This window comes from Bombus bifarius, unplaced genomic scaffold, assembly GCF_011952205.1.
Source record: "Bombus bifarius isolate JDL3187 unplaced genomic scaffold, Bbif_JDL3187 scf7180000007968, whole genome shotgun sequence".
Classification (NCBI taxonomy): Eukaryota; Metazoa; Arthropoda; class Insecta; order Hymenoptera; family Apidae; genus Bombus; species Bombus bifarius.
Window position 1 is genome coordinate 812,085 of NW_022884354.1, and position 26,851 is coordinate 838,935.

At 38.5% G+C, this 26,851-nt stretch overlaps 1 protein-coding gene across 4 annotated transcripts in view; it reads left to right on the forward strand.

Annotated features, from left to right (window-relative positions):
- Positions 1 to 26,851, forward strand: part of LOC117210497 (ABC transporter G family member 20) — a 50,926-nt gene that overhangs the window by 21,390 nt on the left and 2,685 nt on the right. For 3 of the 4 annotated variants that reach the window (XM_033453603.1, XM_033453612.1, XM_033453584.1), the window contains 10 exons: positions 15,130 to 15,372; positions 16,835 to 17,149; positions 17,684 to 17,791; positions 23,417 to 23,510; positions 25,136 to 25,303; positions 25,456 to 25,590; positions 25,688 to 25,833; positions 25,926 to 26,133; positions 26,227 to 26,404; positions 26,619 to 26,805. In XM_033453603.1, coding sequence (XP_033309494.1) covers positions 15,130 to 15,372; positions 16,835 to 17,149; positions 17,684 to 17,791; positions 23,417 to 23,510; positions 25,136 to 25,303; positions 25,456 to 25,590; positions 25,688 to 25,833; positions 25,926 to 26,133; positions 26,227 to 26,404; positions 26,619 to 26,805 — 1,782 coding nt within the window. Of the gene's footprint in view, positions 1 to 96; positions 195 to 15,129; positions 15,373 to 16,834; positions 17,150 to 17,683; positions 17,792 to 23,416; positions 23,511 to 25,135; positions 25,304 to 25,455; positions 25,591 to 25,687; positions 25,834 to 25,925; positions 26,134 to 26,226; positions 26,405 to 26,618; positions 26,806 to 26,851 lie in introns of those variants that run through there. The other variant, XM_033453593.1, reaches the window with a different exon arrangement.

A 26,851-nucleotide genomic window follows, 5' to 3' on the forward strand; every position in this document is an offset into this window, starting at 1 on the left:
TAAAAGCGTAAATCCGCGGCGGGCAGTCGACTTTCCTCGACAGAGCACCAATTACAATTAGGTACGAGGCCGCGAAAAAAAGAAATGCTTATTCCAACGATTTTACTAAGTATGTCGGCCGGCTACTGGAGAAGCAAATCGAAACGTCATCATAAAGTGGTTACGCAGTCGTTCGGCTACGTTCCCCTAACATGGTAAGCTTGCGTTACAAATAACAAAATCAACGCGAATATTTCGTACGATTAATAACAATGAACCGCGGTGAAATCGATGATCTTCGTTTCCTTGCTCCCTTTTTCTTTGTTTTCCCATAGGCAGTCACGAAAACCAATCTGCCGCACGATTCCTATAACATTATTAACTTTTACTTGCCCCGCAGCCGTCCAATGCTTTCTCTTCTCATTTTCTCGATCGTAGGTCCACTGATTTTCTCATCTCTCCGCGTGATGTACACGATTTCAAAATCGCGTAATCTCAGGTTGATGAACTGTGGCGAACAGAAAGTCAAGTAACCTTGAAGATCGAACCATTCCATTCTTTAAAGTGTCTTTTGATACGTTCGAAGAACGTCAAAGTTGCGCGTAATGTTACTTATCGCTGTAAAAGCTACGCAAAAGTTGCGATGAATTTAACGTTGCATCGCTTTTGATCACGAAACTTTTCGTCATTTTGTTTCTAAACCAGGCACCGATGAATTCGAGATTTCTATTGTCGTTAATCAAATCAGGAGATCAAATTTCTTAAAGCGACTTTTATTTATAGCGATTCGATCTTGCCATTTAACTACCTTAAAGTGGCGGAAAATTGGCGCAAGCACTTTTTGTCTCAATGAAAATGCGTACACATATTAATGTCGCAAAGAAGAGAAACAAACACTTGCATATTTCGAATAATTGTAAAAATAAGAAGCCCGAATAACCAGCGATTTTAACTAGTTCGATAGTTGCTATATTAATGCAATGTCGCTTAAAATTTATATTAGAATTGATCGAATTAGCGGAAAATCGAATAACCCGAAGATCGATCGTTTAATTTCTTAACCTGATTTTTATTCAAACGTATTCGATCTTTTACGCGACATTCGTTAAGCGACATCTTAATATCTATCGAAGAACTTCAATGATCCATAAAATGAATATCTCGGTCTAAAATCTAGTTAAACCAATAAAGAGTTCCGTTGCCTTGTTTTTAACATTATTAAATTACTAGCGATATTCTTCAAGTATCAATCTACAAATCACATTACGGCTAATCAGGTCGCTGATATACGATTTATTAACGACAATCGTCACGAGCCACATGAATCATGGTCGCTATAATCGCGCTGATCGACGAACAGTGGCAGTCGTCGGGTTCTAAAGTGCAATTGTTCTCCATAATCGGACTGGTTTGAACGGCGCGGTTCAACCTGTTACCACGGCTGCAGATTGTTTCGTGATAAGTCACGATTTATTCATCGACACCCTTTGACCGCTCTTTCGATAGAAACACTCTACTGTCTCGTTTCTTTCTACGCTTTTCTTAAGAAGACGTTAGTCGCATCACAAGCTTCTTTACGAATTAGCATAGAATCGAATATTTCTCGCAGCATACTAAATTATTTGAAAACGTTTGAACTTGAACAAAAGAAGTTACGTGGTATTTTGGACGCGTGTTTCAAGTTAATTATCGTTGATTTTTTACATTTTTAGTAAGAAATACTTGGGCTATGTTCATCGATTGTTTATATAATTTTCGTATTTAATTATGTACACTCAACTTTGACGATATCGATGGCCATTCGAAAAATTTCTTCCGTGTTGTTGGAAATAGTTGATTTCATTCCCGTGGAATAACGCAAACTAAGTGTCATTCGGTTTGGTTGAGTTTCTACTTGTCGTATTCTTATAACGAGGATCAAAGTACATCTGCCTCTCAAACGATAAATCGACGAGTTCGCGGAGGAAGTTGAAACACTGTTGCTGCCGTCTTATCGCGTAACATCTTGCCTTTCTTACGTGATTTGCGCGTTTTACTACGTACGGAGACAAGAAAAACTCGGGCAAAAACATGTTTGCTTGATAGTCATGTCTCGTAGAAGGCTTTATGAAAAATAGCGTTGTATAACTAATAAAATGTGGACGATTAGCATTCAATAAGCGAGAAACAGAGGAAAATTTTGGTTAACTATAACGATAGCGTAAAAAGCAACCTTGTACTTTGTATTCGTCGATTCAAATATTTTTTACTCTATCGCATTCTTTTCTATCGTTCGACGAGTCTCTCGAGAAGACGTTTCAAGAAAAATATCGAAGAAGCTATTTTTACTTTCAACGAGACGTTTTCGTCTCAACGGTAGCGTAACAATTGAAAATTCTCAGTTTTCTTCCCGAATCACGGAATTCATCGGGTAACGATCGGATAAAAATCGTAAAAATTGGAATTTACATTGGTCAAAATATTCAACTGCTTATGTTGGAAATCTCTACTTTCGTCCAAGGTTCGTTTAACGAATCATGCGTTCCGAAAGATCCAGTAGCACGGAACTCCAGTTGCAAGACACGAAAATCAGATCGAAGGGAAACTCGATTGCGAAAGAGAAGCGACGAAGGTCAGGTATTTAACGAACAGCGAATTGTTTGTCGAAGACTCGCGCTTATCATGAGAGTCACGCTCGAAATCGACGTCGATGACGGATCGGCCAGATGTCACTTCGAAATTGAGTCAAGGTGAAGGCTGACGGTTCGATTATGGAAAAAAAGGAAAGAACAAGAAAGGGGTTGGAACCTCGAAATGGCGAAGCGTACGATGCGTTCGACTCACAAGGCCGATCGATATATGGGACGTACGTGCGCGAATGTCGCGACCAATCGATAATATACGCGCGTTGCCACACGCATATGCCACGTGTTATCGTCGTATTAGATAACTAACATTTTTTATACGCTACTGTTGCATTAGACTCGTAATAGACAATCGTAAGATGTGATTAGGATGAAGTTTATTTGTCGCATAGATAAACAAGCAAAATCCGTTTTTAATATTCCAGTATTTCCATTGATTAAGAAATCTGGGTTTCTTTATTCCAACATCTTACATTTGCTGATTTTATGTTGTAACTTTTTTGAAATTTATTCGGTAAACTGCAACGCTCGAAGGTCGGACAATCAACATGGCAACACCATATTTGATATTTTTCTGACTTTAATACGTGCAAGAGAAAATAAAGTAGAGTTTCTCTTGTCCGAACACTCGTTATCCGAATGTTCTATTATCCGAACATATCATTTCCCAGCAAATTTCCCTTTTTCGGATATGTAAGCTCGTGCACGTTGTATAATTTTCTTTGTTCGATCGAGTGGCTCCTGATTATAACAATTTGGTATGAAATTAACAACTATCGAAACAACATACGACATAATTAAAAAAGCTCGAAAGCTGTGTAAATGGAGCAAAATTTAGCAAAGATACATAACGTGGAAAAAGTGTGACGATCAGAGACATCGGAAAACGTCATATCGAAAATTATCTAAAGCGTGTAGATTGCTCGGACGCTGGCAACAATAGAAAAACTGTAAATGTACTGACGTAAAGGTGATAATGAGGATATTATATGTGGAAATTATATTAATGGAAACAGCGTACAACAATTTATACACACGTAAGTGGTAATAGGCATGCGTGTTCTCGCGTCAAAGTATTCGTGCCATTCGAAAAAAAAGTTTCGACGATTCAAAGTACGAAAAGAATATAACTACGCAATTACTTAGGTTGAAGAAATTGTGTGACTTAGCAACCAAGAAGATCTATAAGTACTTAAAGAATCTGTCAATTGGATAATCGTAATCTGTATTTGAATAAATGAAATTTCACATAAGAAACTGATTCTTCTATTATCCGAAAATTCCATTATCCGAACGATTTTGTCTCCTTGTTAGTTCGGATAACGCAGCATCTGCCGTATTTGATGCGACATAATCGAAAAAGGGAATAACAGAAAGTAAAAAGGGAAAGGGATTCGGGCCGGAAAGAATAAAAATTTTAAAAATTAATCGATAAATTTCACGAAGAATTCGGAAAAGAAACTAAAGGGCGTGAAAGTGTTAATAATAAAGTTCAAAGAGGAAATAAAATTCCAATTTGAATCGCGATCATATTCTACACGTTGCTTCGTGTCGTTTCATACGATTTAACGCGTCGTTGAGAAATCACTGGAGCTCGTTGATCTGTCTCGATTTTCGCTGACTTACGCAGTCTTCCAGCGCTGCTTCTTATCCTTGCCATAAATATACTACGATGATTAAGTTGAAGCACTGTCTGGTAACGAAGGTACGGCGAATTGCTTGCGGTAAATTTATTATTACCGTCGTTACTTGCAAGGATATAGCAAAAAGTACAAAATCTCGAGCAATTTGAATGTACGTGCATTCGATGCCTCGAATGACGCTTGGATGCATGGCACTTTATTTTCGAAAAATTAATCGAAAAATTGTTCTTGGTGCGGTCATTTCTTACGCTTTAAATGTTTTACTGCAATTTTCCCCCGTAAAATTATAAAAATACGAAGGATGATAATTAAGAATAATCAAAGATTTAATGAAATAAATTGTAGAACTTTAATATGAAAAAAATACATTACGTCAATATTAAAACAATTTATAAAGTGAAATATAAAAAAAGACTCGTCGACCAAAGCAAGGGAATACTGGAAAGAAGAGGGGGGAAAAGGATGCAGAATAAGACATGTAATAGAAGAATGTGAAATAACGGGAGGACCAAAAGACATAGGAAAGACGCTAAACGAGACTGGAGAATGTTTAGCAGAACTGAAAGCAATAATAGAGAAAAGAAGGGCAAACGACAAGAAGGAGGCACAACAAGGAGGCTAAAGACCAAAGTTGCAATAGTTTTTAGTCATTAGTTGATAATTTATAGTTCTTAATGCTTAGTTTTTAGAGGTAGAATAAGCAAGGTAGTACGATAGAATAGAGTGGAAAAGAGGGGAGGTAGACATATAAGAAGAGAATTAAATGTAAAATATGTAAAACCGAAAGTTCGTCCAAAACCGAAAGGCACGGACTAAACAATAATAATAATAAAAAAAGACTTGTCAAAGAAATCCTTTTGGGGATTATTTTACCATCAACTTAAATCATCGAACGTACGTACAGCCGACTCGTTGGAGATTTCGCAGTGCTTCTTACGTCTACTTGTTATTAATTCGCTAAATTATCTATTTACCCGATCGTATTCTCTGAAAATTATGCACATGTTAAACACGAACTCCAGTCATCTCGAATAAATCCAGATTATTACGCTTGTTTATACAAGTGTTGTGACATTTTTACGAGAAAAGATATCTGTATTCTCACTATTCCTAAAAGTTTAAGGAAACGAATGGCCGTAATCCTTAGAAATTAATTATTCTCGTTAGTAAGAAATGAATCTCTGTACACACCTATATTTTTACGACTAAAGATAAAGATTCATATCGACTCGATATCATAACGACTAAGGTATTTTCCTTTTGATATTTTTCGTATTATACGCTCGCAAACTTTGAAACTTCCTACAAACGCATAAACAGCCGCGATCAAATTCGTCGTATTTCACACGTCAAATATCAATTTTTCAAATTGAATAATTTGCCATAGATATTATCCAAGTACGTGTAATTAAGAATTTATCACCCCTAAAGACACGAAGCGAAACAAAAGGCCGTAACAAGATAGAAACGCGTGTGCAAATTCGCATACGTAATAATAATTTTTCTTTTTTTTTTCCTATTATTAATGCCGATTAGATGGTATCGCCGGAACGACTATTGCATGACGATGCACGGCTTCGAATACAGTTATGAAATAACCGGGTGTGCGGTAATACCATTAGAGACGCTGCTGTAACAATGACGATTAGGAAACACGTCCAACATTAAATTAACGGTAATTAATAATTCGCATTTTGCCATGAAAACAGGTCACGATGATAATACGCTACCGTGTATAAGCGTTTACACACTTTTAAATTACCGGATATACAGTGACCGCGAACGTACCCCAACCCTTACCGTAGAATCACGTGAAACACTTTGTAATTTTATTAGCTCTCTAACGAGATACGTGAATGTAAGTATACTGTATATTTAAAAAGTAGTCTATATAAAATAGATATAACCATATAAAACATCTGTCACTGACGAGACAGCATCTCGAAGTGTACGTCGACGCTCAAAGACCGTCGCAAACAGGGATTAGTCCTGGGATAATAGCGACTTTTACCCTGACGATCTCCTCGCGTACCTCCGATCCGTAGGTTCGCGATACTCAAAGCACACACGCGAGCGAGAGGATAAAAACAAGACCCGACATCGTGCCTTCTATGCTAGAAATTTGAATACGAAATTATCAAAACTATTCGGAAATTGTGCGAAAGTTCGAGTCTTAAAACGTCCGTAAATGTCTACGATATCGCGAAACCGCATCGATGACGACGACAAAGACGATCGGTGAAAGAAGAAGCGAGCGAAAGCTTTCGAGAAAGCACGAACAGAGAAATGGGAGGAGCGCAGAATCGACGCTTGGATCATCGACCATGGCCCAGAACACGAAGACTCACGTGGCCAGGTCTTTCCACACGCGTCCTCGCGGTACGTCGTCCCTTGGAATGCCAGTTTACGCAATTGCTCGCGTCGAGACATCTCTTCGATTTTCGAATACTAAACGCCATTATCTATATACGATAGCGCTTGGCCGTTGATCGTAATACGAATCTGTCCGGTCGCTGCAACGATTCGTTCTATGCGATTAACGAAGTGGAACGAACGACGAGCCTCGAGAAGCTAAATGCAACATCTCGAGTGCTAGAAAGTTGCATATAATGTTCATAGCGTTAATGAGATGCACAGTGGCTACAACTACCGTTCGTCGTGGTTGTTAGACTTTGACACATTCGAAGACGAAGAGAATACGTGACGCGACAGCGATGCGCGCGTCACCTCGGAACGACGGTAGATCAAGTAATCTAACCGTAAATTAGTTCAGGCTGCTCGGTCTGACTACTACGGCCATTATCTACTTGCGTGTCTGCTTCGCCGAATGTCACGTTCCTGCCTCGTTGATCGACGCGCGCGTATCGTCCTCTAAAATCAACAATTGCGTATTAACGTAATAATCCTTTTTATCGACTCTCGAATAAAGAAGACTGGGTCGATCTTGATATTTCACGCTTAATCGTCACGATCGTTACGTTACGCAGAGATAGAGAGCCTTTTTCGTTCTACTTTACCGCTATAAAACAAAATAGTCAACGCTCGTAACGATAACGATCGAGCTTTTACGATCGTACAAGGATTAATTATTTTTAGTAAAAAAAGTGAAGCGTATCTGAGATAGTTCGTAATCGAACAACAGACCATTAAACACGCGAATATTAGCGAAAAGTCCGATACTTATCTCGTTGCTTAACCCTCCCAAGAAATTGAATAACAACGAGCCGTACACTTTTACGGCTTGAGTAACATTTTCCCAGCCGCGAAACATTTCTCCTTTCTATTTAATTTCTGCCAGAGCCTCCGATTCTCTGTCTTCCCTCTTGGCAAATTCCTGGCTGCTAATTATCGCACGTTCGCCCAGCGTTACCGTGCTTTAAAACTCTACTCGCTGGCAGCGTGTGCGATATGCAGCGGCTCTTCGATGCTTATGGAAATCTTCTATCGATATATTATATTTTTTCAATTTCACTAGCACCGTAATAAGACGCAATTATCAGTCTTGATATTCATTTTTCTTTCTTTCGTTTCATAAGGTGATAATAGATGAACAACAATTTCTGTTTTATATTATTTTATTGAACTAGGTATGATCCATTCCGTCGTATTTCTATTATTATGCTCGTGCATAATTCTGTAAACTAATATAAAACAAAAAAGATTGTGCGTCTATTATTTCCTTATAAAACGAAAGGAACTTTTCGGACAACCTAATATTATTATATATTTTACACAGATCACACAGACAGACCATCCATTATCCATTGATTGAAATAACCGTTCGATTATCCATTACATTGAAATAAATGTAACGTACGAATAAATATGCTCGGTGAAACATCGTTGACACTTATTATGTGTTTAAGACGCTATATATTAATTTCTTTCTAAATATATGTTCGCCGTTTACGTATCTTAACTTGTACGTATATTCTTAAATTGGCTTCAAGTTTTACGTACATAGTCGTATCCTATTATGGCGTTAATAAAATCTGAAAATGCTTTATATAACATAATATGTACATAAAAGGTTTCTATGGTAAGTGTTCAAATACTTTCGTGAGCTACTGTATGCACACGCGTGTCGATAACCGTTTCCTCGATGGATCGCATCGTCGACTTCCTCTCGTCTCGAAGGAAGTTACGTGAAACGTGGAAAGCGTTCGTGTACCTGCGCGATTCCAACCAATGCGCAAAATGCAGATAATAAAGTCACGTCTCGACATCCCGACAAAAGGTACGCTACGATAATTGCGTACGATCATGTGTATCGTGATATTCCTCGAGTGCATTCTTGGAATAATCATCCACGGTTATCTTGTATTGCGTCACTTGAAGTAGCTGTCCGACAAGAAATTTCACGATGTTGGTCGTTCGGATAACGAGGCAATTTGTTTACAAAGGAAAGACAAATTATGAAATTTGAGCGATTTCAGCGACCTATCTATATTCGTCTATGTCTCTCGAGAGACTTTTACTTCTCGTTTCCGTTTATTGCGTTCCAACCTTCTAAAACAACGTATCCGCTATATCGCAGAACTCTTGCAAGCGCATCCGCGATTATGTCGCTTCGATCCTTATACGAGTTGAAAAAATACGGCCAGTTTTACATACCAAAGTATCTGCGTATCTTATTAAGAATACGTTTTACGTATTCTGCACGTACGTCGTGAACGTAAAAGATTTTTATCGTAAAAAATGTTCATCGACAGAACGAAGATTGTGCGTTAATGAACTGAACGATTCAAGAGCGGAGGTAACAAAGTCACGTCTGGACACTTGGAGAAACGTGAGGAATGCTACGATAATTACGAAGAATTATAAGCATCGCGACATGTATTCATCGAACGATCATCTTTGTGTTACCTTGTGTCATATCCACTGTTTGTCGTTCGATGACATTTCAGTGGCACGTTCGGCATTGCCTGCTTCGACGATCATCGGTCACTGTCGAAGATAGGCTACTAAAAGTCATAGAAACGTCTTCGCGTCAGTTGCTTTCTTCTTCGGGTCGATGTCTACTCACGAGAGACGTTACGAAACGGTTTGTTGGCTTTTCCTCGTTCGCCAGCACGTGCAATTCCTCGAGCTGGCCGTCTCTCGTAATTTAACCACATTGGAAATCGACTAAATTCGCGAGAAAGCCGTATCGCTGATTTATTTATTGGCCGTTCGACGGCCGATCGTTTCTAAGTAGATTGGCATCGTTTTACGATCACACATTTACAGTTTTACAGATTAAAGAAAACATGATTGAACAACGTTACGCAACGATCAACATAGACTACATATCGTTTTATTATTCTACGACTCATCGTGTATTTATGCGTAAATACTTTTTTTCATCGTGTGGTTCAACAAACACTTTTTTTCATGACGCTTTATGTAAACGCACAAATGAACGTATCGTGTGTGCAAGCTCGTACTCTTGCAAATAATAAAAATATCTTCAACATAATCTTCGTGCATGCGGTGGTGCGCAATACGATCTTGTTTCCTGCGATCCCCACGATCTTGTCAATCGTCGATTGAAATCGTCGATCAAAGATTTGTCGAATGTATTCGAATAACAAGTCCTTGAATCTCAGTGTCTTGCATCAATTTTCTTAAAGCACGTGTATATAACTCGCGATAATATTTGAATGGAATTTTCAATTCTTCCTTCGCTTCGGTGATTTTCGTGTCGATACGCGATTCCTATCAGCGCCAACATATTCGTCGTTTATTAACCGATAATATAACTCGCGATGGTTACTTGTATCTCAAGGTATCTAAATATTCCTTCATCTTCGATCTTAAAGGATTGATAACGTATAGGTATATGTGTGTATATGCACGCGTCCCTAAATACAATCGTGTAATTCCAGATCGTTTTAATCCGTCGTGAGATCTAAAATTTCATGGAATAACGACGAACAAATCAATTATTCCATGTCCCGTAAGAAACAAGATCGTTCAGTCCGAATTATTCCTCAGTTTGTTACATCATCGAAGAATATTTTGCGTCCAGATGTAACTAAATCTGCCACTATTTTCTATTTCATTTCTATTTTCTATCTTCAAATGCAAAATTTCATCGAATAACGTGCAACAGCTCGATTACTCTGTATGAAAAAAGCAAGATCGTGCAATTTGAATTTCTCGTCAGTTTATTACGCCATGAAAGAACGCTTTGTCTCTAAGCGTGACTATCTGGTGGAACTTACTCTGGTCTATTTTAAGATCCAAAATTTCACTGTTTTAACGACGAATAACTTTATCCGTGCGAATCTGTCTTAACCGATTTTAACCGCAAAAGGAAGAAAAATTGTGCGAGCACTCGGTTCGCGAAGCAAGCATCTCTCGCAAATCCGGAGAAAACGTCAACGGAATCGTGGAGAAATGTTTGCACGGCCTTGGTCGGCGATACGTTTCAGAGAAACGGGTTATATACATTTCGCCGGTGTAAACGACATATTATCGCCGCATGCCGGTGAACAGGTATCTACGTCGATACTCGTTGCCCAATGAACCGGCGAGCGTAAGCGAAAAGAAAGCCGCTTTCTTACGTAAGCCGGTTTACTCGCTCTTTCTAAACGATCCTGACTGACCCAAGTCCGTCGCTACGCACGTAAGCCGTCTAACGCGGATCTCGCATCTTAGGGCTTCTTCCAGCTGCCTATTCCTCTTAGTTTCAATCTTATAATAGAATTTAATTTTAACGGAAAAATGCGTTTCCCGTTAAAAGTTTCCTTGGAGAATCTGGAAGCGGAGGGAATTGCTGAAAGAGAGAATGGTACGCGTAATTTGGAATTGCTATTAAGGCAACTTGCGCGTAATAAACCTTAGACAATACGTTCTACTTGGTACTTTCCCATTTTTCGAAATGTATTTTGTTGAGATTTGTGGATCTTAATCGCCGAAATAAAAGTAAAGGAACACTAAGGTTACACTTAGAATTCATATTAAAATAGTTTTAGATTTATTTAATAAACGATTTCCAGGATCTTCGTCGATATACATTTGCACGCGTCTCGGCACTCTCTTTGTCTCGCCATCTTCCATACCATACTGTCAACGAAACAGTTACGTTCATCTGTTTTTCGAGACACCGCGCACACACATGCTTCCACGCACACATATTCACGTACGTGCGTCACTACTACGCGGTCAATCTAGTCTAGCACACAAAATTATACATATTTCGATATATTTAAATACCAAAGATTCCCGCGTTGTTTCTTGTCTCTCAAGCGAAATTACGTTGTACAAACTGTCACGGAAGAAATATTTTAAATCGAATGAGAAAAAGAAATGATAGAAATACACGGAAGACTTTTTTCACTGTGTAGAATGTTTCGAAATGGTAGATGGAATATTTTAACATCTGTTTAAAATCTGTTGGAAAATGAATAACGTTCGAAAGGGACCAGAGACCGTGAACTCGAAGCGCGAAAATGTCGGAGCAGAGCGTCGAAGAAACGGAGCTCGCAATTTTGAATTACACTCCTCGTCAAAAAGATAACCCAGGTGTGTTATCTTTAATTTCTCAATGACGCGTGTAAAGTTTTTCGTCTGTAACGTACAATATCAAAACATTATGAGCTGAGAATATGCGGTTCGTTGAAAGTAATTAAAAATATTATGAGATTTAGCGTGTAGCAAAGAAAAACTAATCGATACTAAGATCGAAATGATAACACGCTCTGTTAATATGTTTAGAAATTGCTCGGTAGTTTATGACCTATCAACGAGTAAAGATTACAGTACAATATTATATAAATTTGTAAGTATGTGAGACGCGGAAAGAAATTAAACGAGTCTGAAAAAGAGCAAATTCTTGACCTAAACAGCGACAGTTATCAGTAACAAAAATATCGAAAGTAATAATAAGAAGTCGTAAAGTAATACACAATTTTTTAAAAAATGTCGAAGATCATGGCAAGAAGAAAAGTACCGGTCGACCGTCATCGTTATCCGATCGTGATAAGCGAGCAATTAATGTTAGTGCCAGTGTTTCAAGTGTTCGTCGAGTTCTGCTATCCTGCAAACATATTAAGAGGCTAAAATTGAAAAAGAAACTTTCGTTAACAACGAAACACAAAGTAGAACGTTTACGCTTTGCAGAAGAAAGAATGCATTGGAAAAAGAAACGGAGAAGGGTACTATTTTCAGATGAAAAAGATTCAACTTGGATGGTCCTGATGGGTTAAAATATTATTTTCATGATACAAGAAAAGAGACAATGTCAGCAATTCGACGACAAATGGGATGGTTTGGGCAGGCATCGGTTATTTCGGCAGGACAAGTATCAAGTTCATCGTTGGGAGAATGAATAGTGTCCGATACATAAATTTAATCAAAGAACAAATAAATAATCATGCAGAACGCATTTCTGGACCTGATTAAATCTTTCAACGAGATAATGCACCTGTACACACATCAAGATTGGTCCAATCATATTTTAATGAAAATAATATATCTATTTTGTCGTGGTCTGCACGCTCTCCGGAACTTAATATTATTGAAAATTGCTGGGCAGAACTTGTTCACGGCGTATACGCGAATGGAAAGCAGTATCAACACGTAGAAAAATTAAAAAATGCAATTGTACGCGAATAGGATACGTTAAGTCAAAATTATATCGAGAAACTATATAAATCGATACCAAATCGTACAATAGAAGTGATAGAAAATAAAGGAGGATGTACCCATTATCAAACAAGTATATATGTTTGATAAGTAATTATTGTTAGTTACAATTATTATGTTGATTATTATTTTCTTATTGTACATGTGTTATCATTTCGTTCTTAAAATAAAACAATTTTTTTTTGTTACACACTAAACCTTATAATATTTTTCATTATTTTCAACGAACCGCATATCCTGAGCTTCATATCATACGTTACAGACGAAAAACTTTGCACGCGTCATTGAGAAATTAAAGATAGCACACCTGATTTATCTTTTTGACGAGAAGTGTAGTTTCAAGTTGTAACTCGCGTGTAACACGCTTTTTTTGCGAACGATGAATTACGGAACCTCGGCCAGTCTAGCGGAATAATTTGTTTGAGAAGAACGTCGCATTTTCCTAGGAGAATCGCGAACTGGAGAGGAACGTCGCGATAGAATGTCGGACTAATGAGACGCGTAATTCGATGGCCGATTAACCTGCACGCGAGCCTACTAATCGCCACATAGTCGGTTTTTCTTTGCTTCGAGACTTTCCTGCGACTCGTTCCATTCTTTTCTCTGCATTCAATGATTTCTTTATAAATTACCCAGACGATCCTCGAGAACACCTTCGAGCAGACGCTTTTACGACACGACCGTGACTCGACCCTGCACTGTCCGTGACTCGATTACGAATCTATCCCAAATTTACGTAATTTCGAATCGTCCAGATTCCTTTTCTCGCACAACAGCGGCTCGATCGATGCGTCATTTTTATCTCGAACGAATCTTGCCGACACGATCTTTCGTAAATCGAAAACTTTTGCTCGGAAGCCAAAAGACCAACGAGAAAATCGATCGTTTTCCATCGAAGGGTCTGCAGCACTAACTTTGTCGAGTCACACTCGACGTTCTTTCATGTCCATCTTTTTTCGCGAAACGTGCGAAAGAAAAGCAGAATTGCATCCTGGAAATTGTTTCACGATATATCATACGCTTAAGAATTAGAAAATACAACAATAGTGCGAATAAAACTGGTATTTAAGTGAATTTCTTTCTTCCTTTGTTTATTTAAATAGTCTTATTTTTTAGTTAAAGTAAATTTCAAATAAAACGCTTAAAAGCGTAGGGAGCTGCTACTAACGAAATTGAAATAAAATTCAGAGCTCAAAGGGTTAAGGAGGCAGCTACGGCATTTAAATTGCATTCAGAGGTGCAAAACTTTGATACTACGAATGTTAGTCGAATACCAATTTGTGGCGAGTTTTAAAAAGCGATTTGATTTTGATGGATTTTGAGTCGGTTTTCATCGCCTTACTCAAATCACTGGAAAATAGAGTTGGCTCCTTGTTGCGGCTATCTCTTCTTTAATTTTTCATGTTTCTTTGAAGAACAGACGAACGTAACTATATTAATCAAGTTCGTGCAGTTGATTGTTGCGTTATCTGTGACAAAAGCTTCTAACTTCGGTATCGTTCCAATGTTCTTTAAACTTCGTCGTTGCTGTTCCTTTGAACGCAACTTCCTTGAAATTGATTTTGGAATATTCATGACGTTAGACGCAAATCGTACAAATATCTAGCGTTTGAAAATTTGCTTCTCGAACTCGATTGAGAAACTATTATATAGTGGCAATAATTTGCAAAAATGTGGATACATTTACGTAGAACGTTGAGTGGAAAAACTTTGGACCCTGGTTCGTACGTTTCTTTGCTCGGAAGTTGAAGTGCACGTCATCGCATAAGCTAACAATTCGAGGTTTCATCTGTCATGCACAATTAGTATGATTTGCGTCATAAATGATCCGATTTGCGTGCTATCGCCTTTAAAATACATACTTTTTCACCTGCGTTACTTGCATCATTATGAACGATTAATTTGCAGAAAATCTAAACGGACATGAAAATATTGAAAATAATCAAGGAATCGTTACCGTAAATTTAGAAGATATACAGAAATACGATATAGAAATACAAGAAATGTTGAGAATAGAAAGTTGGAGGAACTTTGGTCTGCCGAAAGATATTTTCGATTTATCGTTTATGTTTGTCCAAGCAAAGTGAAACTTTGTATTATGTTTAATTTATCGTTACGTTGGTCTCAATTATATGTCATTGGTCAAACTGGAAAGCGGGAGTACGATAAATAAATAATAAAATAAATAAGTCAAAAAAGATGTATGCTGCAATATGTAAATTATCAGAAATTTTGTCTTCTTTTTATTTCAGTGACGCAACAGCGGGAGGTGACGGTGGTCTAATAAACGCGAACAATATGCAGAACAATACAGACACCGGCGTGGACATGACGATACCACCGAATCCGGCATTGGCCACGCCAGGCTTGAACAATCCGGCGTGGAACCGACAGCAAGCAGTGAGCGTAAGAAACGCCTTCAAAAGTTACGGAAACAGTAAAAATCCAAACCACATCCTGCAAAATCTCAACATGACCGTACCCAAGGGATCCATGTAAGTAAGAGTAAAAAAAAAGTATCTGATCTTTTAAAAAATTCACTTGGAACTTGGATCGCTTCCTCGAAATTACAGCGTACACCTGTAAACGATCGTGGCAATTTTACAAATAATTTCACCGAACAATAAGCTTTCGTTCTTATCTGTCTACGCATTCAAAGTCGATCTGATTTCCTAAAGGCGTAATTGTCGGTTTGAATTGTCGGTGAAAGCGATCGGGATACTACGACCAATAGCTAGAACTTATCGATATTAGAAAATCTTTTCCACACTCGACGTACCATATGATATTGAATTATTTATTCATCGAGCTGAGAAACTCTGCAAAAAAAGACTAGTAACAGGTAATCCTTGATTGCGTTAATTGCTGCAACTGTGACGAAATCGGTGCAACCTCGACTCATAGAATTTCATGTCGCGATTTATGAATATATAAATTATAAAATTGCTTCTATTCGCAGTTCGCGCCACTATACACAGTTTACGAGTTATTGACTGAGTTATCGAACGATAAACCCAGTTGCGTCTGGCTATTTTCTACATTTTCTTCTCCAGATCGATGAAGGAAAGTTGGACGATCGACAGAGCAAATTTTTCGCAAAAATTCTGACAGCGCAATAACGAAGAACGAATTTGTTAGAGAAGAATCTTAAACGAAAGGCAGCTTTCTTAGAAAGCAACGGCCAAAGATAATCAACGGAACGTGACCATCTCTCGTTAACGTTCGACGTTCCTCGTGCCGTTCTCTTCGGTGTAAAATTGGTTCCGCTCCAGTAGAGAATTCTATTTGTATACGGAAACTCGGGCGAGAATTTCTAATCGAGTTCAAAGTTTCCGGGATAAAACAAATTCGCGAAATCGTCGTTGCGTAATTTCATTACGCACGCTGGCCATTATCTTGGCTACTGTTACGAATATCGGCCTTTATGCCAAGGAAGCACGTAACTGGCGGCCGATTACGCGAACCAACTCGCCTAAGAAATCGTCACGCCGATCTCGCCATTAGACAGAGCCGTACTGTACGCGTTAGCGACTCTTCCAATGACACGCCTGCTCATAGCAAATCGATCTGTTTGCGAAACAGATAAGCGCAGGTTTTTGTCGTGATTCCAAGAAACGAGAATCTTCGAATGACTTTGCTATTGGCTGAACTCGTGTAAAGAACTAAAAAACAAATAAAACGCGTTTTTTTATCGTAATTAGAATGCGGATGTTTACGCAATGAACTATAATTTGCGTATATTACATATTTCTTCGTATTATATACATCTCACGCACGTTTCCATTTTCAAGCTTCCTATAGACCTGTACGAAAAAACTTATCGAACTCGCCACTGTGTAACGCGATATAACAGAATTTTCTCGTTCGCCCAATTTTTCGTTTTGAAGTCTTGATATGGATTTTTCCTTTGATCTGGTCCTAATTTATACCTTTCGTCGTCCTGTTTCTCCGAATCAGTTACGGACTCCTCGGTGCCAGTGGATGCGGGAAAACCACGCTGCTCTCTTGCATCGTTGGTCGAAAAAAATTGAACGCCGGAGAGATATGGGTTCTCGGTGGTAAACCGGGCACCAAAGGATCAGGAGTTCCTGGAAAAAGAGTCGGCTATATGCCACAGGAGATTGCTCTCTACGGTGAATTCAGTATTCGAGAAACCATGATGTACTTTGGTTGGATATTCGGCATGTGCACCGAGGAGATTCAAGAGAGACTTCGATTCCTTTTGCAATTTCTGGATCTACCCACGCAGAACCGATTGGTGAAGAATCTCAGGTAAGTGTAATTAATTTCAATCGATACATCGGCTGTTCACGGATCGAAACGATTATCTAAACGACTAGCTTGGTTTTCTGGAATCTTTGAAATTTTAGCGCCAAAGCACCTGATCGACGATGCTTAATAGAAACGTTAATCGTTTCTAAATATCGTCGATTTGAATCAAAAGAACTTGACTAGAGTCGATCGAGGTAATCTATCAATTTGGAAGAAGCTTGTAATGAATTTATTCAATAGAACCGCATTATCGTGTGTCATCCTCCTTGTAAACTACCGGTTCTTTTCTCTTCGCCTGGATGCTGATACCATCTCCTCGACGTTTCATAGTCTCGTTTCTCCGGCTGCTTCTACGACTTGCTTGCCGATAATAACAACGCAAATACGAATAATTCCTGTACACGACGCACACGATGCGTCGTCAGTTTCGGATCGGTTCAACGAGTTCTTTCATTTTCCTTACGTCTAAAGTGGACACTTGTGAAATCGTCCAACTTTCCATTTGCCAACGACGGAATTGTTTTCTGATTGCAGCGGTGGCCAACAGCGTCGAGTATCCTTCGCGGTTGCTCTGATGCACGACCCGGAGCTCTTGATCCTCGATGAGCCAACAGTAGGTGTGGATCCACTTTTGCGACAAAGGTGAGTGTCTGACGACGTACAAGCTAAATCGGAAGAAGACGTCCATCAAAAACTCGTTCCTCTCAGCGTATATCGAGAGAGTATTTTGTATTTGAGTGGTTCTGTTCGTTCGAACGACAGGGCTTTCGCAAGTCTATAATTTATATCAGTAGCGGGAACAAGAATCCGACAATCGAGGTTCGCTTCGCAGGATTTGAACGCTCGTTCCGAATACCGTTATAGTGCTACTATACTTAGGCGATTATTTTATAATCTGTATCAGTAACGGGATCAAGTACATCGCGTATTTGTGAATTCCAATCAAATCCAATAGCCAAGGCTCGCCTCACAGGTTTTGTATTAGGTGATCCCATAAGTTCGTGCCGTTTTTCGAGCGGTTATATATGTTATTTTTTTTAAACACCTATGAATCGTTGTCTTAGGTATTTTCAGAACATTTGACATCTCTTGAACTGTCAAACTTCGTGATTTTTCAACAAGATCCCGAATTTTATCTTCGTCTGTCCGAGGAGGACGCCCGGAGCGTTCCTCGTCTTCTAAACAGAAATTCCCAGCTCTAAAACGTTGCAACCACTTCCTACAGGTGCGAGATGAAAGCGCATTTTCTCCGTAAACAGCACATATGTTTTTCGTGGCAATTGTTACAGAACTTCCTTTCCGAAATTCATATAACATGAGATGTCGAAACTGGATACGCATTTCACTCATGATTTTTTACCGTTAGAAGTCACTGTGTTCACTATATTACGATCTTATACCCACGAAAATCTGCTCTAGCCTGTTCTCGATCAGCTAAGCTCAAGTGCATTGGTCCCTTATCGCCGTATGTTTATAAATCGACACATGAAGTGTATACACAAAAGTCGGCACGAACTTATGGGATGACCTAATATATCCATTCTGAGTACTGCTATAGTAATCACTACTATAAGGTACAGTAGGAGGTCGTTGAAGTGATTGCGCATAATCTACGCACTACTGATCTTTGTACAAGTTCATATTTTTGAGAATGTAATTCAAAAGGTACAACTTCCATAGAAAATCGTTTTACCTACCAGATACAGATTATAGAGAGTTTTAAATATTTATATGTCGGAGATGAAAGAACATCGGGATTTCCCGTCTGGAATGTTGGAAAAAACCCCAATACCCTAGTCCAGACTTTTACTATAGCTACACTTCAGTAATAAAAATAAGAAATAGTTTTAATGTTCCAATCTGGCTTTATGACGATGGGTTCTGGCTCGAAGTGACATAGCGAGGTCACTGGACGTAGCCACGGTCACGAGAGGGACGTGTACCTGACAGAGGTATGGAATGATTACATGGCTCTCCTTAAAAACAAAGATTGACCCGAGAGGTGGGGACAGGAATATATAAAGGCAGTTTCATTTGGATTACGAGTTAGTTAGTTAGTTAGTCAGTTGTTGGACGAATTGCTGATTGAGTTATCGAGAAGTTACCCGAATCGAGTATTACGTTGATACTCGTCCTCCCGTGGACCGTGGATTCGTCATCGAACCTGAATTCGTTGTCACCAGCATCTGGACCATCCTATCGCCGCTATTACTCATAGCCTCTTGTAGCGTTCACATTCGTACCAATAAACATTAGCTACATCCGCGATGGTAAATTGAGTAAAGGTTCATCGAACGCTCCCAAAATTCCAACCCTAATCCGACATATATATATTAAATACGTAAACATGTATAATATTATATTCAGATATATCAAATTCATGTTAAAAATATTTTTGCACACAGTGCGCATTCAGTTTCGTGAAAATGAATCCGTAAAAATCTGCCAATCGCTAAATCGAGCTTTCAACCGAAAGATATCCGAGGCCAAAGACCCAATGACGAATAAAAGTCAGGCGATACGCGGTAAAACCAGATTCGCGTGTCTGGGAATTCTCCGAACGTAAAAGGTCTTGGAAGGTCGAAATGCGTGGAAAGACCAGGGAATAAACAGGAATATTATCCTCGTCGATTAGGATAAAATAGCAAGAGTAAATAGAACGTAACAGGAGAGCTATAACGTTGCCAGATACGCTTCTAAGATTCACTTTTAAGTGAAAGTACCATTTGCCTGGCCGAAATTAGAAGCAGAGGTGACTGAACGCAGACTTTTGCATCTGAACGATCTTTTGTTTCCACGTGCCAATTGCCACGGGAAACATGAACGCCCCTGCAACTAATTTCCACGCAATCTCCTTAAATATCTGTTCTCTCGGGAGATTACGCTTCTTAAACCGCGTACAATATTCAGCCGAACGGAAATTTCTATTAACGCGTAACGATTTGCGAAGGATTAATTTAAAAGGATTAATCTAAATACGCGTGAATTTTTCTGTACCGTTTTCTAGGATAATTTTCCGCTTTGGAGTTTAAATTTAATATAGAACGATAGTTGCGTCAGTGAAGCTCGTTACGCAAATTGGACGTACAAAAGGGGTTCGTGTAATTCGAAAAAGATAGTTTCTCACAGCCATGCAGATTCAATTTCTTCGAATTTCGTAAAATTGTTCGACTTGGCTGGAAGAAGAAGTAGCAACGCGAAATATATTCCACGCGTTCTCGACATTCTCTCTCGTGAGTGCAATGTGAATTCGATACAATTCGACAATGTTAACCGACTAAAAGAGATGACAAATAAAATGTTGCATCAATGGGTTAAAGAAATTTAAGCGTTTCTGCCACTGTGATAAACTAATTCGTGGTAATAATTGTTATTAAACAACAGCAAATTATTAGAATCATAGTCAATTGCTAAATATATAAATAAATAGATTTCAAACAATTTTTTAATCGATTCCGATTCGTGCAGTCTACTTCCATAAAATATCTACTATTCTCGATAAACTAACGTATAAAGCATCGTACTTATGTTTCTCGCACAATGTTACGTTCAAGCAACTTTTATACGTTGTCTCGCTGCTCAAGTCCTCGCTGAGTTAACGAGGAAAATTCACGGCGCGTCATGGTCTGCCAAGAAGCCGTCGGCTGTAGCGATAAATATCCAGAAAGGAACATTAAAGAGCAGAGAAACGATTCCGTCCAGGCAAACGAATTTCGTTCGCGTTATGAAATGGCGGTGACAGGCCACTTTTCAATTACCATCGCTAAGAACGTGGAAAAGTACACTGGCTCCGTTTTACTACCGACCACCACTCTCACCAACATCGACCATATTCGTAATTTACATTCTCAGCGATATTTTACGATGCTCGATATACTTTCATATACGTGAAACTATATTGCATGATCTTGTTAGCCCCGGGCTGAAAGGATTCTCACTTTCGTTGTAAAATTTCGCTGTAAAATTACGCTATCGTTCGGACGTAGCCGAACGCTTCTCACAAACTTTGCTCTGGTTATGACATTACGACCCAGTGAAACGATAATGCGTTTATTTTTCATAATCGTCACAGCTACGTACGTAGTTTTAAGAGACGATATCTTTAAGAATCGAACGTATCCAGGCAATTAGTTGTCTCTGACAAGATGAATTTTAATTAGAAAATCGCGGATAAGTCGTAGGGCAACGATCTTCTTCGTCCGAGTGATCGTAGCTAGGTGCAACGTTATACGACAGTTGATTAAATTTGTTGTCGAAAGTCAAAATGCTATAACAAAATGAGAGTCGTAATTGCCACAGCTTATGGAAATGTTTTCTTATTCGAGAAACTTTTCTTTCTCGGAAGAGTGTAAAATATTGCTTCTAATTAATAATTCATCATTCGTTTGAGCACTGGTAAATTTACATATCGTTGATATAAATTGCCCGCAATGTCCAAATAATTATAAGAGACAACTTATTTACACCAGGTAGAATTTATTTACGATGAAAGCGCTGAAACGCGGGGAACGTGTTAATCTACTTCGAGGCATTCACGTGTCGTAACTCCAAAAATTTCGCAATCTATGCACATACGAGCATAATCAACTTAATAACGTTGCTAATCTGTTAAAAAAAATAGGAAATTGAAACGAAGCATAATCGACCGCTTTCCTGCACATTGCGACGACACAGATTACATGGAATTTTTCATGCATAATAGCATCGAAGATTTACGAGTGATTCGTTCTGCTCAGAAAGATAGAGACGATCGTAGATACAAATTTCTAATCTTAATGGAAAATTTGTATTCTACAGCCAACTTCGAACTCCTACGAATTTGGACAAACGAAACTACGTATCTACAACGATTAACAAAAATACGTAGTTTTACTTCGAAGAGCCAACGTTTAAGGCAGAGCATTTATTTAAACAAAGAGCAGATGATTGGTCTGTTGATAGAAACTGAAACGCACCACGTCGACTAAATCTTCTCTGCTGTCGTCACAATTTATCGTACCTCGTCCCTGTGCGAGCAAATCTTTCGCGGAAGCTTAAAGTTCGACCAAGATCCTCGTAAATTTCCAGCAGATGCGTCGTTCAACTACATCGTTTAGAGAAAAAGACCTCGGCCAACTACCGTGAACGTTGGCGTTGCTCGCATCTTCCGATAGTTCCGTCCAATCTGCCTGTTCTTTTTCCAGTAGAACAGCAAACGACGACAAATAGAAGGACTAATTAACGGCGAGAAAGTTCGCAAAGCGATTATGCTCGGCTGCAAGGCGAATGTGGTTTCCTTGGATCAACAGGAATACTCGTCATCACTGGCATTTACGAGCTCTTCGCGATCGTTTCTCGAAATTCAAGCGCTCGTGTGTAACGAACGACAGAGAAGAGATCCTCTTCCGCGCTTTCTCATAGGAACGTAGTAGCTTGATTAATCGGCGAATTAGTTCTCTCTCTCTGGTGGCTTGCTAAAACGTACGCTGAAATTTAGTCCAACTCACCGAAAGTTTCCTTTGCTTGTCCGATGAAGCGAACGTCGATCATTTTCTAACGTAACATAATGGAACGAAGAAAAGCGAATAACGATGTAATTGCGATTAGATAAAGTAATTATCAAACGATTGCTTATAGTCGTAATTAAATAAACTATCGGATAATTGCTTGTATTTGTAAATGGATAAACTAATTATCAGATAATTAATTAACGCTCTGATTTTTAATTGCGAATATCCTCCGGCAACTGCAACTTATTCTCATCGTACTTCGACTTGCAAGTTCTTAAGTGTCCGATTTTAAATACTGCAATGACGTGTAAATAATAATATTAAAGTCATTCGAGACGATCTTATTTATTCATCTTAGAAGTAATATAATTTTGATCGCGATATTTATGTTAATTATATTTGAGTAATGTGTGGAATTTTTGAAAACATTCATTGGGGGTGTAAACCGAATTTCTGCGTTCACGGGTCTCACAGTACTCACTGAGGAGTATTATTATTATTATTTTATTAGTATTATTATTTTTTATTCGTAAACAATTATCGATAACGACCCAAAAATATATTTGGAGTAGAGCGTTGCACATCGGTGGTACTTGAGAGACACACTTGGAGCGTTAAGTGTTAATTGATATTCTTCTGATAGCAGAAGAGCGCAGAAGTTGGTTTTTAGAAAATAGCTTCCGCCATTAAGATCCTATAAAACGAATCGATCGCTAATTCCTTTGTATTCATGTCACGTATTATGATTCTTGCGACTACTACGTGTTCTCTGTTACAGCATCTGGAACCACTTGGTCCAAATCACGAAGGATGGTTTCAAGACCGTCATCATAACCACACACTACATCGAGGAGGCCCGACAGGCACACACTGTACGTCAAAACTTACGTAATACGATCGTTGCTACGTAATAAAAATATTCGGAGCACAATATCGGTGCATACGTGGGAATACAAATCGCAATGCAACTGGAGTCGTTGCCAAACAAAATCGTCCGACGATTACGATAATGATCGCATATTAAAATTGCGCAGTCTTCTGGTTTCCTTTCGACGATCTTTAAGCGACGACATTTTTAAGTGAAAAAAAGGAGAGAGGAAAATTTTGCAGAAACCTAAACTAGTAAAATTTTATAAATTTCTGCTACAAATTATTAGAAATCGAGCAAATTGTGTTAATTGATACGGGTTTGGGGTTATCAATTAATCGATCCACGCAGATTCTCCAATATATTTTTCCGCCTCGTACAACACGTCTTAACACACAGAATACACTCGGTCAATTAATACGTGGTCGACTTCTAAGACAAAAGAGCGTCGTTAGAAATCGTACCAACTTAGCTTGTAGTAACTAGCGATCATGCCAACCTAACATTTCTCAACAAATTGGAGGGAAAGAAGAAACTCGCGGAAAGCGGGAAAGATGCTTTGGAAACTTGAGAGTGTAATTTGAAATTAATATCCGCAAAATTCTTGTACGTTGAATTTTATAGTTGGCGCTTTATAGCTCGTGTATTCTTAAAAAATTTCGCAATTATTTCTATAAGGATAAAGAAAAGATTGACGTAGTACGATGTCTACCCAATGGCTACTTAATTAATAGCTTAATTAATAGCCGATTCGTTTGAACATTATGTAAATTAAAAGCCTATTTGCTTTTGACATCCTTTGATCGCTAATTCTCGGCATCGTTAAAAAATCTCGTATTACATTTTCAAACAGATAGCTACATCACTTCGTTTATAATTTATGCAAAGAAGAAATATCCATCAAGATTTGCCAAAGTTCAATATAAAATATCCTATTCCCGCTGTTCGAATAAAGAATTTCAATGAAATCATTTGCAATGATAATTATAGCAAGTCCTAAGACTTTTGTCGCTGTTTTACGTAACTCTCTTTGGCTTCACCTTAAAACAAAATTCAATCGAAACGCTGCGATTACCAAGTATAAAATATAATAAATAAAAATAGACTTTCGGTTTGGTTCGGGGCGAGGGTAACACGCGGACGGAGAGCTTTGTGGAAAATGGGAAGTGCGAAAGGAAAAAGGAGAAAGAAGCACAAAGTGACGCGAAGAAGGGAAAATAAAGGATGAGAATACGAGGAAAAAGTGAAAGAAAAGCGAAAAGAAGTCAGGAACGAGAGAGAGGTAAGAATTAGAAAAACTAGAGGAGAAGAGGTTGGGAAGGCAAAAGCGCGGCAAATAAAGTAAGGAAAAGACAGATGGCGTTAAACAGAGTAAGACCAAGGAACGCGGGTAAAGCGGGAGATAAGGCAGATTTCAAAAACACATTGGATAATAAATAAAAATAACAATGTTCGGTTGATAAATCGTACGTTACAAATTTTGTACATTTTTGCATATTCGAATTTTCTGAGAATGCACAGACTCTGTTATTAAAAATTGCAAACGACTTATGCATTTCGAGGATATTCGACTTTGTTCGAAGAGGAGGCAAAGTCATACAAGTATCTGTAAAAATTCTCTGTCAACAGATCGGATTGATGAGGAGCGGTCGCTTGCTAGCCGAGGAATCACCCAGGGCTCTCCTCACAATGTTCAACTGCACTTCTCTCGAAGAAGCTTTCCTGAAACTATCGCGACAGGAAGGACAGAACAGCCAACCACCAGCAGAATTAAATATCACGAATAATATTAGTCTGGTAAGAAAAACGAGATCGTACGTTACTAAAATATTATTCATGACATCACCTAAAATATTTGCTATGCGAAAAAAGATATTATATTTCTTAAAACAAAGACCTTAAAATTTCACGGAAAACGCAAAGAATTAATCTTGACCACGTATTTGCAGGCATCTCTGAACTGGGGCAAGAAGAACGAGCCGGTGTACGTGACGGAAGAGTCAGGCGTCGTTGGCTTAAACTTCCACCAAAGTAAAGAGGTCCTCATTCATGACTCGACGAATGGTATCGGAAACCACTACGATGTAAGAGCACTTCTGCTTGTCTGAAGTATCTACGATATTTGAAGCAAATCTCTAGAACTTCCTTGAATCGCGTGTCTTCTTTTTTTCTATGAAATAGATAAACGGAAGGCCGCTATCCGCAATGAAGAACTCGTCGTTTATTAACGATTGCTCTGACATAAGGGAGTGCTACGGTATAACGAACAGTGGCAAAATGAAAGCGTTATTGCAGAAGAACTTTTTGCGTATGTGGAGAAATGTGGGGTAAGTTTTTCTTGCGTTACATGGGATAAAGACAACGCTATATTCTGCTCTTTCTTAGATGAAGATAATAAAACTGTCTTTTATATTCACAGAGTGATGCTGTTCATTTTTGCGCTGCCAGTAATGCAAGTAGTCCTATTTTGTTTAGCAATTGGTAGGGATCCAAAAGATTTGAAAATAGCGATAGTCAATCACGAAATGGTCTATGGAAACGAATCTTGTCCGACAACGGAGGATTGTAACTTTTCGCATCTTAGTTGTCGATATCTAAAATTTCTGGACGAAGATATGATAACTATAGTAAGATATATATATATATATGTATATATATATAATAGAGAGTGACTTTGTAGCTTTAATTTGCAGTTACTAAAAGGAACATTTATATTTTAGAAATATTATCCTGATCCGGAATCAGCCAGAGATGCAGTTCGCGATGGAGACGCTTGGGGAACTCTGTATTTTACAGAGAACTTCACCGACGCTCTTGTTGCGAGAATGGCCTTGGGAAGAGAAGCTGACGAGGAGACGTTAGATCAAAGCGAGATCAGAGTCTGGCTGGATATGTCCAGTAAGTTTTCGAGTCATTAGAACAATATGCAGCACTATTCGTGTTTCAAGAGCTATATTTTATATCAATGTGAATTTAGTATTAATCACAATTCTCTTGAATATATCGCTTCTGAAATACAAAATGAAAAATATAGCTAGCCAGAAACTTTTGCATATCGCTCTGTTTCCCCAAATTTTAAGACGTAACCAATTACTACGATTTATTATTGCAGATCAACAAATAGGTTTGATGTTAGCCAGAGAATTTCAATATTCGTACAGAGACTTTGCCCAAGATCTTCTATCAGCCTGCAAACAGAACACAAAGCTAGGCGACGTACCGATTCAGTTTAAGGATCCAATTTATGGCTCTAAAGAGCCCAGTTTCACCGATTTCGTAGCACCAGGAGTAATTTTAACGTGAGTAAAAATCAATATACCTCGTTGTTAATTTTATCATGAAGAT